At 39.4% G+C, this 19,025-nt stretch overlaps 1 protein-coding gene across 1 annotated transcript in view; it reads left to right on the top strand.

Annotated features, from left to right (window-relative positions):
• PTPN4 (protein tyrosine phosphatase non-receptor type 4) overlaps positions 1 to 19,025 on the top strand; it is a 143,426-nt gene that overhangs the window by 89,981 nt on the left and 34,420 nt on the right. The window contains 5 exon segments of the mRNA XM_042472283.1: positions 382 to 445; positions 3,849 to 4,021; positions 5,108 to 5,176; positions 9,402 to 9,536; positions 14,374 to 14,532. Coding sequence (XP_042328217.1) covers positions 382 to 445; positions 3,849 to 4,021; positions 5,108 to 5,176; positions 9,402 to 9,536; positions 14,374 to 14,532 — 600 coding nt within the window.

Here is a 19,025-nt window from a genome sequence, read left to right as displayed (position 1 = left end):
AACACGGCACTTTGTAATAAATAAGTGGGTTTTGGGTTGCAGTTTGGGCACTCGGCCTCCAAAAGGTTCACCATCACTGCCCTAGAATGTGGATGGAATACTACACATGACCCTTTCGATCCCTAGTCTTTATGTTAGGTAAATCTGGTGGAGTTAGATTTAGCTAGCATAAAGTTAAGACTTTTCTGTGACATATTTTGTAGTTCTAGATAATCTTGTATGAAATACTAAAGTACTGTAATGCAGTTTATTTTAGGATAGGATTGTGGGTGCAAGGGAGACAAACTAGTTTTTTTCTGCAATAAAAAGTGGACACTAAATGTATTTATCAGGTCCTCCCAGATTATACATTACAGCATTCTGATTTTTTGTTCCCTTTAGGTTGAAGATTGTCAAAATTTCTTTTAAATGCAAGCAGTTTTTTATTCAGCTTAGAAAAGAATTGGTAAGTACTGATCTTTTATTTTTCCTCCTGATTTTTGTGTCTTATGGCTTAAGAGCTAATTGGTCAGAAAGTAGATTGCAGTCAAGAAATCAGTAGAACTAGTCTTCTGGCTGGGAAAGAGAGCTATGAAAGAGCTAGACAAGATATAAAACTGAACATGAAAGTTAGGATCCTCCAAACCATCATATTTCCATCACCATATATGGATGTGACAGCTGGTCGAAAATCAAATCATTTGAGATGTGAAGCTGATCAGAAAGCTGATAGAAAATCAAATCATTTGAGATGTGGCGCTGGAGAAGAGTGCTAAGGGTATTGTGGATATCCAGAAAGACAAACGAATGGGTCTTAAAACAGATTAAACATGAGCTCTCCCTGGAAGCCACGATGACTAAACTAAGGCCATCATACTTTGGCCACATCATGAGAATGCAGAACTCACTAGACAGTAATGCTAGGAAAGATGAAGGGCAGTCAAAAGAGAAGTAGAACGCACACCAGATAAATAGACTCAATCGAGATAATGGCCTTTAGCCTGCAGGACATGAGAAACACAAAGATGGCTTGGACATGTCTCATACATGGGGTTGCCATGAGCCAGTCAATTCAAAGGCAGCTGACAAGAACAACAATGTTGCAATATTTGGGCCTTACTCACTGATTATGGTCCCTGTCCAATGGCAAGCATCCAAACATAGCAAACATAGCAAAGGAAAATAGAGCATCAGGAAGACATTCAAAGTAATTTGCAATGAAGAAAGCAAAAGCCATGGCTCCTAGCTGCCCATCCAATACAGTTGCTTTCAAGACCCATTAGCTTGCCCATGCCAAATGAGGAAAGACTATAAAATAGAAAACTAGGTGAAATGAGACAGATTGTCTAGACCAGGGATTCCCAACCTTTTTGACTCTAGGAGTCCTTATTTCTATGGCAGAGCCCCTAAGAGATCTATCCTATGTCTTACAAGTTAATGGTGTTTATGAGTATATATAAGAGTATATTCTTATTCTTTAATTTCATTCAGTTTTTATTTCTTTTATTTTCCTGGAGCAGCTGCAGAACACTTGGGAAATGCATGCCAAGCCCTAAGGGCTCCTCAGAGCACAGATTCGGAACCCCTGGTCTAGACTGATGTCCATCTTACATCTTTGAACAAGGGATGGAGTCCCAGCAGTCATTAGCCTCCAGCTCCTACCCATGTTCTCACTTTTATCCCAGTTGCCACTCCCATCTTTGAGATAGAACAATGGATAAACTGAAGTGAACCAGCTTCACCCGCCCACTTCCCGAAGATTGTCAGTATGCCTGAACAGTCAAAGCGGAGAAGTGTGGAAAGAGAGGTTTTTATTCTAAGAAGGTTACATTGTGTAAAAAGGCATCTAACAATCCAAATTGTAAGCCTAATATTTACAAAAACAAGTTACTTCTGAGTAATATATAATAACAACCTGTGAGGGAACAAATCAGAATTCCTAATGCCTCTACATAAACAGAGCCTTACTACTTACATTTTGGTAGGTATTCTGTTCTCCTGTTGTCAATTGTTGGGAACCCAAGAATCTGGATCCTTTCCCTCAAGCTAGAAAAAAGCAGTAAAACCTCTGCCTCCTGCAGTCCACAAATGTTTAATTGGGGTCCTATTTTTAAATACGCTTGGGCTCCAAAGGTTCAAGATGTTTCCCAACTTCTCTGACTTCCTCAGAGTGTCATCGGCAAAGGCTTTCTCTCCTGATCTTATGTAACTCTGTTCTGTAAGTGGGTAAATTAATAGTTTTTAAACAGGATGCAGTTTGGTTCATATCAGTGAATAATGGCAGGTTGTTAGCATTATTAAAAGGGTGGAAATTGGGAAAAGATGGAGGCAATGCCCAAAATTGGGCTTTATTTGTTTTCCAGAATCTGACCAGGTAGAAATGTCCATTCTAGGTTACAACATTCAGTCCTTTTCCTAAGCCTAGGACTTCAATTGATTGAAATGTGTATAGATGCCTATATACCCTTCTTCCCCCATCCCATTCACTCATCCCCAAGAGCAATGTGATAGGACCCTACGTAAAACTGAGGTTTTTTCCTCAGGAGACAGTAAAGTTGGATATGTGCAATACCTTCATCTTTCATGCAATACACATTGTAAATCCTTTTGAGCAGTAAGTAAGGGTTATTGTAGAACTACTTCACATTTTTACAGACTTAAAAAAAATGTTTTTAATTAACATTTTTCCAGTCTTGATCCATCTTTCAAAAGAGAAAATACACTGGGCCCTTGCCTTACACGGGGGATCCGAATTCCGCCTATGCTCAAGCCCCATTTATTTGAATGGGGTTCGTGTGCGTCGGCGCAGGAGCATGCGGGGCACCCCATTCATTTGAATGGGATGTGTCACCCTTTGTGCCCCGCGGCTTGAGCGCATACGCTCGAGTCTGCGTAAAGCGCGCCTGCGTTATACGCGGGTGCACTGTACACTTGTCCCTCCACATTTGTGGCTTTGACTTTTGTGGATTTTATTATTCACAGATTTTATTAATATGTTCTCTCTAGGAATATCTAGGTCCTCCAGCTGAACTCTATGGTCAGCTTTAACAAAAAGTTGCACTGAAGGACCTAGAAATTCCTAGAGAGGTGTTCTCACCTCTCAGCCTTGCATCCTTCCAAGGTCGCTAAAATGAGTACCCCTGCTTGATGGGGGCAATGAGCTTACATTTGTAAACAGCTTAGAAACTACTTAGTGTGGTATGAAGCGGTATATAAATGAAGCTGCTGTTGCTATTGCTATTCTCTCAGGTAAAAACATAGTGTTTTTGTTACTTGTGTTTTTTCCACATTCATGGGGGTCCTGTGATCCTAACCCCAGCATGTGTGGAGGTATAAGTGTATTTGCATTTATTTGTGGTGTTGGTAGGTCAACGACAACAAAACCTTTACTGTCCTGTCCTAATTATTTGTTACTTGCCTGATTGCAAGTATATAATTTGCCATCTTTTTAAGGCTATTATTTGCTTATATATGCATTCAGAACATTATTCTTAGTCATATAAACATAACTAAAAAACATGTACAGAGTCATCAGAGTTTTTTATTTCCAGATGCATCAGAACACATCCATTCCAAACCAAGACTTCTTGACATTAATGGAGGAAGTGCCAATTTGGTTTTAATGATGCATAGAATAGCAGAACTTAAAAAAATCATGCAAGACTGTCACTGCAAAAATCACTGTCATCATCATAAAAGTATTGCTTTTGATCTTCTCCTGTATAGGAAATTCATACATTATTTTTCTTGATTTCTGCATAGAGAGTCCTTTGTACTTGTTGCAAAAAAGGAACAGTGCTTAATAAGAGCCATGACCTCGGCTGTTAAGTTAACATGAAACTAACTTTCTCAAATTTCCCCCTTCCCAGCATGAATCTAGAGAAACCTTGCTTGGGTTCAACATGGTGAATTATCGAGCCTGTAAGAATTTATGGAAAGCTTGTGTAGAGCACCACACCTTTTTCCGATTAGACCGACCACTGCCACCCCAGAAGAACTTCTTTGCACATTATTTTACTTTGGGTTCAAAGTTCCGGTACTGGTAAGACTTGCCTATTATTATTTGTTATTGCTAGAAAAATACTTACTATATTCATTTTGCGGTTAAGCTTCTTTTAAAAATAAAAAAAATTAAAAGTAGATACAAGGTGTTGGGAGCTCTAGGGAAACTGTCTTCCTTAATATCCCTTACATGCTTTGAAAGCTCAGCTTTTAAAAAAATAAAATAAAAAGGAAAGGACTCCCAGGGTTCACACACACACTCATACACACACTAATTAAACTAATAAAGGAAGCAGCCTACCTTGTGATAGTAGCAGCTGCTTCTCCTTTTCCTACAATATCTTTTAAGGGTTCAGCAGGTACTGGAGAATTAAAAACCCAAAGCAAATTAATTATATTGATTTGGTTATGGGAATCCTGAAGGGTCAGCTGTTGTCTCTCAGGGCACCAACCTGAACCATATTTGTAAACATGACAGATCATTTATTTCCCTCTCTCTTCTTTCTGTTTTTCAAACTTGTGTCATAGCAATATGGGAGCAGTTATAGGGTGTGGGAGCTCTTCCTAGCATCTTAAAATTCCTTTTTGCTACCATGCTGCATGTGGGGTGGGGTCGTGGGCATGGTAGCCAAAGGCCCTCTGTGACTTGTCCTTATACTGCTAAACCATACATAGACATCAGTGAAGTAGTGTGCATCAGGAGAAAATTTCTCAGTAAGAAATGTCAGTCTGTAATTTGTATTTTTCTGTTGCAATTAACACTTCAAAGGCTTGAAGACATTCAGTGGGAACATATATTGAAATACAGAGTTAGAGCATAATTTGGTAATGAAAACACAAAAAAGGAAAGAAACAGAAAACTAGTATATCTGGCCTTCTGAGGCCAATGTAGCATCCATAATTGAGTTCAGGTAAGAATCGCTTGTGAGTTATTATAATAACCATAAATACCTACTACAGCCTTGTCAAATCTAGCACACGTTAGCTGTTGGAACAAAAATAGTTGTAAATTTCACTGGTAAAGTTGCATGTTCCTGTTTTCTTACCTTAGACCAAAACAAAACAAAATGTATTCTTCCCCATTCCATTTTCTTTATGATCTCAGTGTTATATAATTGATTTTCAGTGGGAGAACAGAGGTCCAGTCTGTACAGTATGGAAAAGAAAAGGCAAATAAAGACAGAATATTTGCCAGGTAAGAAATGTACTTGTATGCTGACTATAATAGTTTATTATACTAGCTTATTTGTTTACAATAGCCCCATGTAAAAGGTTTTTTAAAACATATATATCAAACATGTAGAAGAGGAAGCAGGACCATGTTTGCTGCCATACCCCCACACCCCCCCCCATTGCTGAAATTCCTGCCAACCTTCAGCTTCAATGCACAGTCCAAACCTTGATCATCCATTGTTCTAAATAGTATGGAGAGGGTTTTGTGTTTTTTTCTGGACCAGATTAAGAATTAAGTAGTTAAATTTAACTAGTTATGTGTTAATCAGTGAACCTCTCACTCCAGTAAGGTTTAATGAGTTAATCAGATGCTTCAACATTGATATTTGCTGACCATGCCACTCGGGAGGTGGAGAATTTTTTATTCAGTATTGCAGAATAATCTCCTTATGTTCAAAGGTACTCCAAATGTTTCTATTACAAATTTTCTGCTCTCCCATCAAGAACTCTTCACTGACTGGTTTTTGTAGTCACTGATTGCTGCAATTTATATTGTGGAGGATTAGTTTCATCTAACTGGAACGAATGAACATACAATTCATTGTTCACTTTTTTTAATCCAAACAATCTCCTCTGTTTGAAGGGTGACTGTATAGCATGTTGGATGGGATGGAAAGAAAAGAGATTACATTTTGGTAACCCCACTGAGGGGAACAGGTTATTAGATTCCATACTTTAGGACAGCTGTCCCTTATCTGGTAGTTTCCAGATGCATTCCACTTCAACTGCCACAAATCAATTAATTAATCAAATTAGGATTTGTAGCCCAACAATCTTGAAAGTTCAGGCTGGAGAAGACAACTTATAAAACACAAAAAAAATACTTCCAAAAGAGCCAATAACAAAATGTACCAGTACGCGACAAGTAAACATGCCATCTGTAAAATCTCAAAGTTCCTTTAAAAGCTTATGATACAGTTAACAAATTATTTTACCAGTATAACCACAGGTTAAATGCTATGCCACTCAGTATTAACAACACGCTAATTTCCTTCTTTCTAACTGTCAACATTAATGAATTAAGTTTAAACCTAGCATTCTAAGTTGTGGTCTATACACTTCTGGACCTGCTGTCTCTGTTCAGCTGAACAGTCTCTCTGGAATAACAGACGAATAAGGATTTCAGTCTTATTTTTAGGGAGAACCTCTTTTCTCTGTAATCCTTGGTTGTATTTCTGTCTGAAGAACAAACTGTTGTCAATCTGGTAGAAATGACCCAGAAACTAGCAACATTTCCAAATTAAGAACATCACAATGTGGATAACTTTTGGATCTTTAGCCTAGATAGTGAAGTGTTCTTATAAGACATCCGGAAGGGAGAACATTTAAGTCCTCAGGACATAACCCAGAAAGGAGTGTTATTAAAAGGCAGTGAGATACAAAATCAGAGTCAGGTCCCTGAATGCTGTCCCACAGTGGAGGGAAGAAAAGTAGGAGAGCAGCAGTGAGCCAAGAATTGCAACTGTATTCAGAGAGCGAGCAAGAGGAAGAAGAACGGGAGAGAAAGCAAGGCAGAAAATCAAGACAGGAGGGTATGAGTGTAAGCAAGAAAATTCATTCTTGAGTCTAATATGCATGGAGGAAAGAAGGGGAAAAAGCTCCTAAGTGGCAAGGTAAATCCAAAATAAAGGTGGCAGGCCTACCCTAGCCATGGTAGACATGTCCCTAGGCAAGAACATAAGATGTTCAGGCACTAGTCCAGAAGCTTCTGGGAGTGACTAGTGTAGAGTGTCTCCCTATAGTAATACAGAAATACAATCCAGAAATAGAAAACAAACATGTCTCTACTGAAATGACTACTTTATGAAAATTGGCAAGGACAACAGACACTGAATGTTTTTGCATTTTCTTACTAGATGAAGGATCACAAAAGAATCAGGGATCATTGGTATAGTCCTTGTTGCATTAGGACATGGGGAAATTTGGCTTTTGCACTCTCAAGTGTTTCTTTGCCCAAGATACCAAAAGTATTAAGATATCTCTTTTGCTTTTTGATTGAGGATAGTTGATCATTCTGGTCATCTTTGGTTCCCAGTCCTTGACAGCATAGCAGTTATATATATGTAAGATGTGATCTGAAAGACACAATGAGAGCATGAAACCAAAATGAAGGGGATGTGACAACAAGCCCCATTGTGTGCAGATCAGCTTGGTGTTGCTGACCAGAAGGCACTAAAGCATATATATCCATTCTTCATCTGACTCAGGTTTGTGGTGCAGTGATAAGCATCTTTACTCTGAGGTCAGTCTCAATGAGTTAAATGAGATTTGCTCTCTAAAACTGTTTAGGATTGCAAATTTGACCATTTAGGTTGAATGAAAGCATGAACTTGTATTTTCTGTGTGTAACAATTATATTTTCTGCAGTCTGCTAGTTTGTTCATGTTTAAGGAAACATCTTTTGTAGAAGAATATAATCTGAAACAGCAACTAACGTATGAAGCAAGTGTGGATTGGTATATAGATGTTCATGATTTGGGCCAGATGTTTGGTATTAGCAATCTTACTATTCTATGATTCAGAGTTTAACTCTTTGTGGTTAAAGCCAATTTATAATTCAGTCTACCTGCCAATTTTATTAAGCAGAGTCATTTAGAGGTATTTCATGTCCCTGTTCTATTTGTTGTTTTTATTTCATAATCTAACTAATGTGAGAGAGAATTGAATTTAAATCTGTAACACTTGGAACCATGTAAAAGTAAGCCAAAGAAAGAGATTTTATTAATAATTTTCACATGGAAACTTATTTAAAGAGGAAACCAGAAAGTTGTATACTGAAAAATGTGTTGCTGCTGTGTGGTAACAGTTTCTTTGAAATTTCCACAAAGAACAGGAAGTTTCAGTAACAAGCATGAGATGGGTGGGACTGTGAGTTTACAACAGTTAATAATCATATCCTCAAAGTGTAGCTTGACAGTTGAAAACTTCTGGTCTGCCTTGTCAACTACTTACAGATATAGCTTTCTAGTTGACAGCTAAGGTGAGTCCTTTTAAGAGCTGCATTACTGTATTTCTAAAAAGAAAACACAAGTTCATTCAATGTACAGAAAGCTGCATCGGTATATTAAAGTCATATTTACTTTGATGTTTCTTTTTATTAACACATGATCAATCATATGGGTAGTATTAATCCTTTTTTAAAAAAACAACCAGTCAGTTGTTTGTTAATCTTAGCTTCCTACTCTCATAGAATTTAAGGATTAAGACTTGAGTAGAGCTACAAATAAAAATTGTTTGCCACATTTCTGCATCACACATTTTAAATCAATTCTTAGGTTTTTTTAAAAAGTCTTTTAAAAATTAAATTTTCAAGTCAATTTGATAATTGTGACCTCTGAATTATTCAGATAAGCCAGCTAAAAGTCTTCCATGCTTTACATTTTATTTAGATATAGAACTTTCTCAAGCACAAATGCATGCACATTTCCATTTACATGTGCTTCTCTTTTTAATGCCATGGAATTTTTTCAGTTAGAAGTAAATTTCTTTGGAATCTTTCAGTATATTAATACTGCTCTGCTCATAATAATAATGGGCTCTGTTTTATAGTTAGTTGTTCATTGGTTTCACTTATCGTCATTTGACTCATCTTTTGCATAACAGTTCATTTTAGGAAGGCAGCCTTAAACGTAATATCTAGCCAAACAGTGTACATCCCAGGTTCCACAGTTGACAGCTACTAATAAGGAAAATCAGCTTTGGGAGGGTGATTATTTGGAGCAGAGATGTAGTGAGGAAGGAGGAGTATGCTTAATCATTTCGTCTGCTTGCTTGTTTTGAACTACAGTGTCCTTCCAGAAGCAGTTTTCCTTCACATGCAGCATTCCAGACATGCATCAATTCTGAATCAGACTTTAGTAATAGAAAATCATGGTAGAAATGGCTGGTATTGATCATCTGGTATGCTCTTGCCACAGTATATATGTTTTGGCTGTGATTGGGTTGCTGTTTTTCGTGGATTCATGGCCCTCTATTTTGTGCATAAATTGCCTTTAGGTTTGCTTTCTTGAGAACAAGAGATACTTTGGGTACTCTGACAAACTGTTTCACTATTTGTAGATAGCGTATATATTGAATATTAAAGAAGCTAATCCTGCCTCTTTTCAATTTTAATTTTCAATTGCTACTTCAGCGAATTTCCAGATTCACCACACTGATAGTTCTATTTAAATATCAATTTGTTTTAGATCTCCAAGTAAACCTCTGGCTCGTAGATTAATAAGTGGAATGGATTGGGAGGTTGTCAGCAGAAATTCATTGTCTGATGAGCGGTTAGAAACTCAGAGCTTGCCATCACGTTCTCCACCTGGAACCCCTAACCAGTAAGTAGAAATAGCTACTTACTTCTTCGTCTTTTATCTATTAGGATGGCATGATTTACCATCCTCTGTTTTTGAGAGAAACAATTAGAGGAGTCCTTATTCAGAACATAGGTTTCACTGGATCAGTGCCTTTGATAGGTTTTTTTCCTCCACACCACTGATGTTTTGTGATGAGTGGGAATGGCACAATCCATATGTAAGCCCAGTAGTTCCTTTTTCTTCCTTACTTTGCTTTCTTTGGTCAGTTTTAAATATGTTTTTTAAAAATGGTTTTGTTCTGTTGTACATTGAAATTTGAAGGAAGATATATAAAATAAATTTATTTGGTGACACATACAGCATGATTTCTAATTAGCACCATTTCAGATTTATCATAGCTAGATTTGACTTTTCCAGAATATACATTTATGAACATCTTGTGTGGAAGCGGAAAGTCTGAAACATTAATATCATGCTGCCCTCAGGGCTCCTCAAAATTTAAAAATTGATGTGATTTTCATACAAAAACTGTCCAAACCCCCTGCCCAAAGGCCCACTGAATGCATGCATGCAAAAATGCTAAAAACTTCTCTCCTTAGCCTTTCAGAACTCCACTCACTCTCAAATACTTCTCAGAAACCCTCTGTTGCCCCTCCAAAATGACAACAGGAAGTGACATGACCTCAAAACTGAGCCCCAACCCTCATGCAGTTACTGCCCCTGGCCTAATAAGGAGTTACTGGGGCATTTAGGTCTGGGGGGGGGGTGAAGAGAGATTGTTTCATACAGTGCTAAAAGTAAGCAATGATAAAGTGAGCTCCCTGTAATAAATTGAATTATTGTCTAGTTTCTGAACAAGTCTTAGTAATCAATTCTACTTATTTGGAAAGTTAAACAGATCATGTTGACTGAATTGAACAAATATGAGTAAACAATAATATTTTGCATAAAAGGTAAGCAGGACTAAATTTCATTATAAAAACTGGATACAGTCAACCCTACATTTCCATGGATTTTTTTATAGAGGGGGTGGGTGGATCCTGGAATCAAACCCCAGCAGAAACCAACTGTAGCATTTTACTTGTAAAGATAATTGAAAATGCCTACTGTGTGAAATTACAAGTTGAGTCTCCCTTACCTGGAACTCCAAAATCCAAAATATTCCAAAAACCAAAACTTTTTTCATGGGTGGCTGAGATAGTGACACCTTTCCTTTCTGATGGCCTGTTCATTATCATTAGGCTATGTGTATATTTATTTATTTAGTTAGTTAGTTAGTTATACCCCGCCCTTCAGCCTTAATGGCTCTCAGAGCGGCTTACAATTATTATTTTTAATCAGACAGTTCCCTGCCCTCAGGCTTACAATCTAAAAGACACGAAACAAAAGGAGAAGGGAATGGTGGAGGGAAAGGGGATGAGGTCCAGTGCTTCTTCTCTCCCTCTGAGGCCTGGACCAAAGCAGATGGATTGGAGGGAGGGCTCTTCCTTCTTCCAGGCTAGTCCTGATGGAGCTGGACCTGCCTGGTGAATTCCCTCTCAGGCCGGCAGATGGCAGTTATGGAGGGCGGAGTCTCCTTCCTTCAGGCTAGCCCTGATGGAGCTGGACCTGCCTGGTGAACTCCCTCTCAGGCCAGTGGATGGCAGTTATGGAGGGCAGAAATATGAAACATAAATAAATGTATATGTATATGAAACATAAATAAATTATGTGCTTAGATTTTTCTCCCATCTCCAAGATATCTCATTATGTAGGTACAGGTGGGGGATCCGTTCCAGACACCCCTGCGAAATGCGAATAACACGTATGCTCGAGCCCCATTCAGTATAATGGGGCTCGTGCTTACTGCAGGGTGGCGCACATGTGCTGCAGGCGTGCACGCCATTCATTTAATTGCCGTGCGGCTTCCGTGTAAACCAAAAGCCGTGTATGGAGTGGACTATATATAATACTATATTGTTAGTTTTATACGTTACAAGAAAAGGGGAAATGCATGAAATTGTGGCTTCCGGGGAAAGTTTGGGTATAATTAAATAATGGAGAAATAGACAAGGAAAAGATAGTTTGGATGTCATAAAGGACTTGGGAAGATAGGGTGACAGTTTAAATTTCCATTAAAATTGGTTAACTGCTCTGTTTTAATTTATCCTGTAAGTCACTATGAATCCCATTCAGGAGAAGAACAGGATATAAAATGTTAAAAAAATACATGTCTACGATTATGCATGTAATTCCTAAACAGTGAGATGCCTAAATTCGTAACCTTAAAAGTTACCCTGAAAATTTTGGTGGAAATTTCTAAGTACAATCCTATACATTCCTCCTCAGAAGTAGGTTCCATTGTATCCAGCATGACATAGTTCAAGGCATCATATAGAAGACTGCATCCTTAGTGTCTTTTCTTTATACTAGTTTTCTGTTTTGGTTTTCGAAGTGATTTTAACTGAGATGGTCAATTACCACAGAATGATTTTAAGGTCGCTGTAGCTTGTTCTTGACCAAAATATGGTTTCTGACTTCTGATTTCTTGGTTATGCTGTAGCCTACTTGGGAGGTGAAAGAGGCAGTGTTTCTGAGTTTGTACCTAAGTGCAAAGGCACCTATTGTCCAAATTACAAAGATAAAGACTTTTGTTCCTGTGTAAGCTAAACCACAATGGTGGATCTCTTTCCTCTGTATGACTCCATGGGTCAGTTCACAGCCAACTTCCCCCTTTTGTAGTGAGCTAAGTGGAAAAGAAGGAAAAGACAATGCTGTCTTGAAAGAGAACACAATCTTTTCTTGTCTCTCACTACTTCTGTTAAATTACAATACCCAGCTTGAGTCCTAGAAGTTATTATTATTAACCTTTATTTATAAATGTTACAAGATAGTTTGCTAACTATCTTGTAACATTTTGATAATTGATTAAAAAAACTTGTGTTACCTTTGTTTTGATTTCTTAAATTCTTCTGAAACATTGTGGCTGCATATGTTAGGCCAATTAACTTTAAGCCTTTATGTTTCTGTCCTTTTTCAAAGAAAAATTATGAATGAGCCCTGAAGTTAATTTTTATCACAAGTTCATATTCAGTAGATAATATGGCTAGGTGGCTTAACCATTTTTGCCTCATTGTACATCACCTGTAGTTATTGATGAATGTGAGCTTACTAAAAAAATATTTTAGAATCTGCCACCATCCTTGTCAGTGTGCAAAAAAATCCATAAGGCTATGCTTTGTTGTAATGTGCCTTCAAGTCATTTCCAACTTATGGTAACCCTAAGGTGGCCCTGTCACGGGTTTTCTTGGAAGATTTGTTCAGTAAGGATTTGCCTTTGCCTTCCTCTGAGGTTAAGAGAGTGTGACTTGCCAAAGGTCACTAGGCAGGTTTCCATGGCTAACTAGGGATTTGAATCCTGGTCTCCCTGAGTCTTAGTACAGTGCTCAAACCATTACACCACGCTGGTGGCTCCAAAGGATATACATGCTGCAATGATTTGTTTTTATTGTTTCTTGTAAATCTCATTGAATGATGGTTTGGAATCCTTCATATTTTTTCTAAATGTATACCTGAGGTTTTTTGCTTTACAAGAGAGAGCTGCCCACCTTCCTGGTCCCTGTGCTTCTGCTGGCCTCCTGAAGCCCCCCACACCTGCTGCCCTTGGCTCCCGGGGGTCACTCCCAGCCCACCCCACCTCCTCTGCCTCCCTTCTGCTCCTCTTCCCCCTCTGTCACGCTGCCACCACTCATCCTCTTTTTTCTTCCTCTCCCTCTTCTCTGCTCTTCCTCCTCCTTTTCCTTCCTCCTCCTCCTTCTCTTCTCTGCTCTTCCTCCTCTTTGGCTGCAGGTGCAGAGAAAGAGGGGAGAGGAGGAAGAGGAGAAATAAAAACGAGGAAGAGAGGGGAAGAGGAGGAGGAAGAAGAAGAAGATGAAAAGGAGGGCAAACAGCAGCAGGGCGACGAAGGGGGCAAGAGGAGGAGGAGGAAGAATAAAAAGGAGGAGGAAGATCAAAGAAGGGGAAGAGGAAGAGGAAGGAAGGAAGGAAAAGGAAGACAAGTGGTGGCAGGAGGACGAGAGGTGGGTAAGAGGAGGAGGAAAAAATGGAGGATATGGGAAAGAGGAGGAGAAAGGAAAAGGAGGAAGAAGAGAGAGAAGAGGAGGAGGAAGGAAGGAAAAGGAGGATGAGCAGCAGCAGCCATGACGGAGAGGGGAAGAGCAAGAGAAGGAAGGCGGAGATGGTGAGGGAGGAGGAGGAGGAAGAAGAAGAGCCTCAGCAGCAGTGACAGGGAAGAAGAAGAGGAGGATAAGAGAGGCAGGAAGAGTGAAGAAGAGGAAGAGGTAGAAAGAGAAGGCAGGAAAGAGGAGGAGGAGAAAGAACCGTGGCAGCGGCGACGGGGAACAAGAGGAGGAGAAGAAATGGGGGGAAAGAGGTACCCCCCTGCTGCCTGCTGCTGTGAGAACAACGAGGTTGGAAACAGGGAGGGGGCGATGACAAAGTGCTATTGTCCTCAATGGTGGCGCGGCCACATGGCCGTGCCACCATTGAGTTCTATTGAACTTGAATATACACGAATTTTGGTATCCATGAGGGGTCTGGAACGGATCCCCGCGAATATAGAGGGCCCACTGTATAAAGATGCTATTTGATTTCAAATGTGGATGGAATTACATTGGATTAGTGAGGATTTGTAGGGTTTTTTGCTAATATGTACTTGAGTACTATATTTACTGGTGTAGAACAGTAGAAATGATAAGAATTGACAAGTTGCCTCTTTCTGACACCCTTTAAAAACATTTAACCAATAGCATGAACATTGTATATCTTCACTAACACAATATTCTTGCCGTTACTAAATAACTTTTCATTCCCTGCTTAGTCGCAACTGTACTTTTACTCAAGAGGGAAATCGTTTACGGCCATCTTCAGTTGGACATCTAGTGGACCATGTTGTCCATACTTCGCCAAGTGAGGTTTTTGCAAATCACCAATCTCCTTCTTCCACACAAGCCAACAGTATCATTCTAGAATCACCACCGTAAGTTTTGTTTTTTCAAGTTCTTTATTTTACAGACACACAAAAGGTGTTTAAAGGCTTCTCCCTAACAGTAAAGTAAATTCCTTTAGTATAATCAGTTGTATGAATACTCTTGGTGAGTTACAGCTAGATCAAGCCCATTAAATTATTTCTTAGATAGTGAGCTTATGTCTAAATGTCACTGATTCAGTGTGTCTAACTCTAATTGTAATGAGCAATCAGATTCTCGCTAATACGTATTTTTTATTTGATTATTGTGTAAGTGAAAACTGGTGTAGTATGAGGTTCCCTTTTAGAAAGGTCAGAGTAATAATGTATTCAGTAACACTGATGTACGCATCAGTAAGTGTGTGGTTTAGAACTCCTATGTGCCATAAATTGATCAGATGATCTTAAAACAACTCCTCCATCAGCCATAGCAGCACTTTCTACCCAGTTTGTGGGATAATACTAATCTGCATTGCAAAGCAGTTTTTTTTTAGTATAACCCCATCCAGCACAAGCAGAGTCCCTGTCCTCTGATCTGCCTTTTGGCATCTGTCTTGCCTAGATTAAGTTTCCATTTGTTTGACCTCCAGTCCGTTGCTGACAGCAGAGATTGGTTCAATATTAAGAGAGATTCCTGGAATCAGGTGTAAAAGGAGAGAGAGAGAGTGGAGTGCCATAAGCATATTGATCACACCAAACCCCAAAACTCCAGATGACTTCTCTCAGTGGTTTTGTGTAGTTGTTAAAGAGCATGGGAGACAAAACTGAGCCCTGAGGAACCCAACAGGCCAATGGCCAGAGGGTAGAAAGGGAGTCCCCCAGCACTACCCTGTGGGTTCACCCCTCCAAGGACTGACACCACTTCAGAACAGTACCTCCAAGTCCCATCCCAAAGAGACTGCTCAGAAGGATACCATACTCTATGATATTGGAAGCTGCTGAGAGTTTCAGATGAATCAACAGGGACATACTCCCGCTGTCCAGTTGTCTTTGTCTTGCAGGTTCTTCACAGCAGGCTTTAATTTTAGTGTAAAATTAGCCAGAGGCTCTAGATTCTAAGGCCTGTATGTGTAAAACTATGTGGCCAGATTTTGCTTAAGAGCTTCATATGGTCTCCAATTTAAAGTTTACTTATGTCAGTTAACAACACACTAAAAGATATGTGTGGTGTTGTACTGATAAATGAAAAAAGTTAAAGAAGCAGTAGGGAAAAATTAAGATGTGAAAAAAAATCAAAAACATGGTGATGCATGATTTTTGTCTAATTTTGAACTATTCTATTATTCTGCAAAACAAAAATGTGTTTGTATATATTATACAAACAACTTATTAGAGTAGGGTGTTTTCCTTCTTTTATTTGATTATGCAAATTGTTGAATGCAGTAATAGAGAGAGCTGCTTTGACTGCAAAAGAACCTGCTTTCACATCTATTGTCTAAGCATTCATAAGGAAATTCAAAGCTGACTGGGCAAATATAAAGTAGGGAGGTTTTTTGCCTAAGGCTTCAATCCTAGTTCTCACAATTCATTATGGTAATATATTACAGTATGTTACATTCATGACCACATGGCTACTTTAACTAATCCAAGTGGTAGCTGATTACTTTATATAGTTTTGTTTCCATACAAGTGTTGTATAGATATTTAATGTGCTTCAACATATTCCCCGCATTTCCTTTTAAATAAGAAATAGCTTGAACACAACTTTTGCCATATGTATGTTATATTAAAACCAACATGTGTTTCATGAATTGAGCAGTCCATAAATGAGACTAAAGGAAAAAAATTCTTAAGTAACTTTTAGAGTTATTGGGGAATGTGAAGGAGAACCATTGGCAATATATTAAATAGTTGTGCTTGTTTATAGACTTTACTGTGCTGTGGAAAAGGTGAATTCACAAACATGTAAATTTGAAATACATTCATCAGTGATTCTGTTACAGCAGTTTTCTCCTTTAACAAGAATATGTTATATTATATGAACTACATAGAAACTGCCAGTTTTGCAGTGCAGATAAATGAACTGCCCTTGGGTTTTTAGATCTACCAATGAAGTTATGTGTTGTAAATTAATTATCCCCTTGAATAAACTACTGACCAGATGGCCCACAGACATATGAAGTTACTGGTGGAAATCAGGCCAGCTATTACCCTGTGCTTCACTAACGGCACGGATAGAGGTTGCCTTCAGTACATTTGGTTTTGAGCAAGGACAAATGTTAAAAACATTAATAAAAGGGAGATGAATGATTTCTAATTAAACATATGATAGAATAAATCTTATATTAGCTAACTAAAAAGTGGGACAGGTGAGTTTTACAGCAAAATCCTGCTCTTCCATACAATGCTGTTCAATGTTTTTAAGAGGAACAAAGGCCTGTTACAGACTGCCAAAATAAAGTTGCTTCAGGTCTCTTTGGAGGTATGCTGTTTGAATGATGCATACATCCTAAGAATCTGGAAGCTGCACCAAAGCTGCACTCCAGTGCTTAGGAATGGAGTGTGGCTTTGGTGCGACCTCCGGACTCTTAGGACCCATGCATCATTTAAATAGCATACCTCCAAAGAAACCCAAAGCAGCTTTATTTTGGCAGTCTGTAACAGGCCAAAGTAAATAAATAAATAATAAAAAATAAAATTTTTATTTTTATACCGCCCTTCCAAAGATCAGGGCGGTTAACAACATATTAAAAACAATACAACATACCAAATATACATTACAGATTAAAACAAATACAATAAAACAGAATAAAACCCCGTTAGCCGATCCTCTTGCCAATAAGAGATGGAAGGGAGGCCTACTGGACTTTAGTCAGGGAATGCAGCCTGAAATAGAAGGGTTTTTAGATCCCTTCTAAATTGGGCCAGGGAGGTGGCCGAGCGGAGCTCTGTGGGCAGCGTGTTCCAAAGGGCCGGGTCGGCGATGGAAAATGTCTTCCTCGTAGTGGAGGTAAGTCTGGCCCCTGACACCCTAAGTAGTTGCTGCCCAGATGTTCTGAGGGTGCGGGACGGAATGTATGGGGAGAGGCGGTCCTTCAGGTATCCTGGGCCCAAGCCATTTAGGGCTTTATAGGTCATCACCAACACCTTATATTGTGCCCGGAAGCGAATAGGCAGCCAATGCAGATCTTTTAGCACCGGTGTAATATGGCTGGCCCTGGAAGTACCAGTGACCAGCCTGGCTGCCATATTCTGTACCATTTGTAGCTTCCGGGTTTGGTATAAGGGTTGCCCCATGTAGAGTGCGTTGCAGAAATCCAATCTCGAGGTTACCAGAGCGTGTACTACCGTTTCAAGGTCCCTCTGGGCCAGGTATGGGCGCAGCTGGCGAATAAGCCGAAGCTGATAACAGGTGTTCTTGACCGTCGCATTCACCTGAGCAGTCAGGTGAAGCGACGAGTCAAGAAGCACCCCCAGACTGCGCACAGAGTCCTTCACAGGAAGCGTGACCCCGTTCAGGGCAGGTGGAACCACCGCCATTCCTGGACCAGGGGAACCTATCACAAGTACCTCCGTTTTCTCTGGATTCAGCTTGAGTCGGTTTTCCCTCATCCAGCCCATTACTGACTCTAGGCACGCCACGAGAGGAGAGACGCCATCCTCAGTCACTGCATCAGTCGGAGACATAGAGAAAATTATTTGGGCGTCATCAGCGTACTGATAACCCCGCGCCCCATGTCAGCTTTGATTCTGTTCCTAATTTGATTGAGTAATGTGTCAGCTTTGGTTCTGTTCCTAATTTTTACTCTACAATTTTATTTGGAGGCATTAACGAAATACTTTGTGTAAATGCATATCAGGGTAGGAAGTCTTAATAGAATCATACTAGGAAATCTCATATTTCAGAAGGTGGCCAATATGGAGGCTACATTTGACCAATGCCTTTTTTGCAGCCCCTGCCACTAAATTGTGTGGCATTATAAAATTGTTTTTTGCACTAAAATGGCACTCTGTGTGCACCTTGTTTTAAAGGAGAACCATGCTACTAGAAAGTTGCTTAACCTTAGGACACTCTTGGAGCCCCTGTGTTCCTTTCTTGAATAGTTCTTAGAGTAAAGAGGTTCTTCTAAAAGTTAAGTGGAATCTTTTTTTTCCTTGTAATTTTTTGGAACCAGCCCTATAGGTAAAGGAGAACCACTGTGATGGAGAGTCTCTTTCTCCCATCCCCCAGAACCAGTCAAATATTATTGAAAGCCACTGGTATTGAAAGTCAGTGGTATTGAAACCCACAAAGAAATTGCGGAAGATGAAATCCTTATGGATGATCCCCCCATTTGGTTTGTGCTTAATTCATCCAGGTCTCTCTTAAGGTATACCAGGCCAGCTCCTTCAATCATAACAAACACTTGGATGTTTCACTATTGACTAACCTAGAATTCAGCATCAGCTCCAATAGACAAGAGGACAAGCTGATAGGATAGTCTTGGAGGAAGGACCAAAACAGGATAGGCTTCAGGAATTTTTCTTGACTTTTTATTACTGCCAAGCCCTATCCCCAAAACCAT

This window comes from Sceloporus undulatus, chromosome 1 (genome assembly GCF_019175285.1).
Source record: "Sceloporus undulatus isolate JIND9_A2432 ecotype Alabama chromosome 1, SceUnd_v1.1, whole genome shotgun sequence".
In the NCBI taxonomy this organism is placed as follows: Eukaryota; Metazoa; Chordata; class Lepidosauria; order Squamata; family Phrynosomatidae; genus Sceloporus; species Sceloporus undulatus.
The sequence above is the reverse complement of the archived record's forward strand: the minus strand, read 5'-3'. Positions and strand labels throughout refer to the sequence as shown.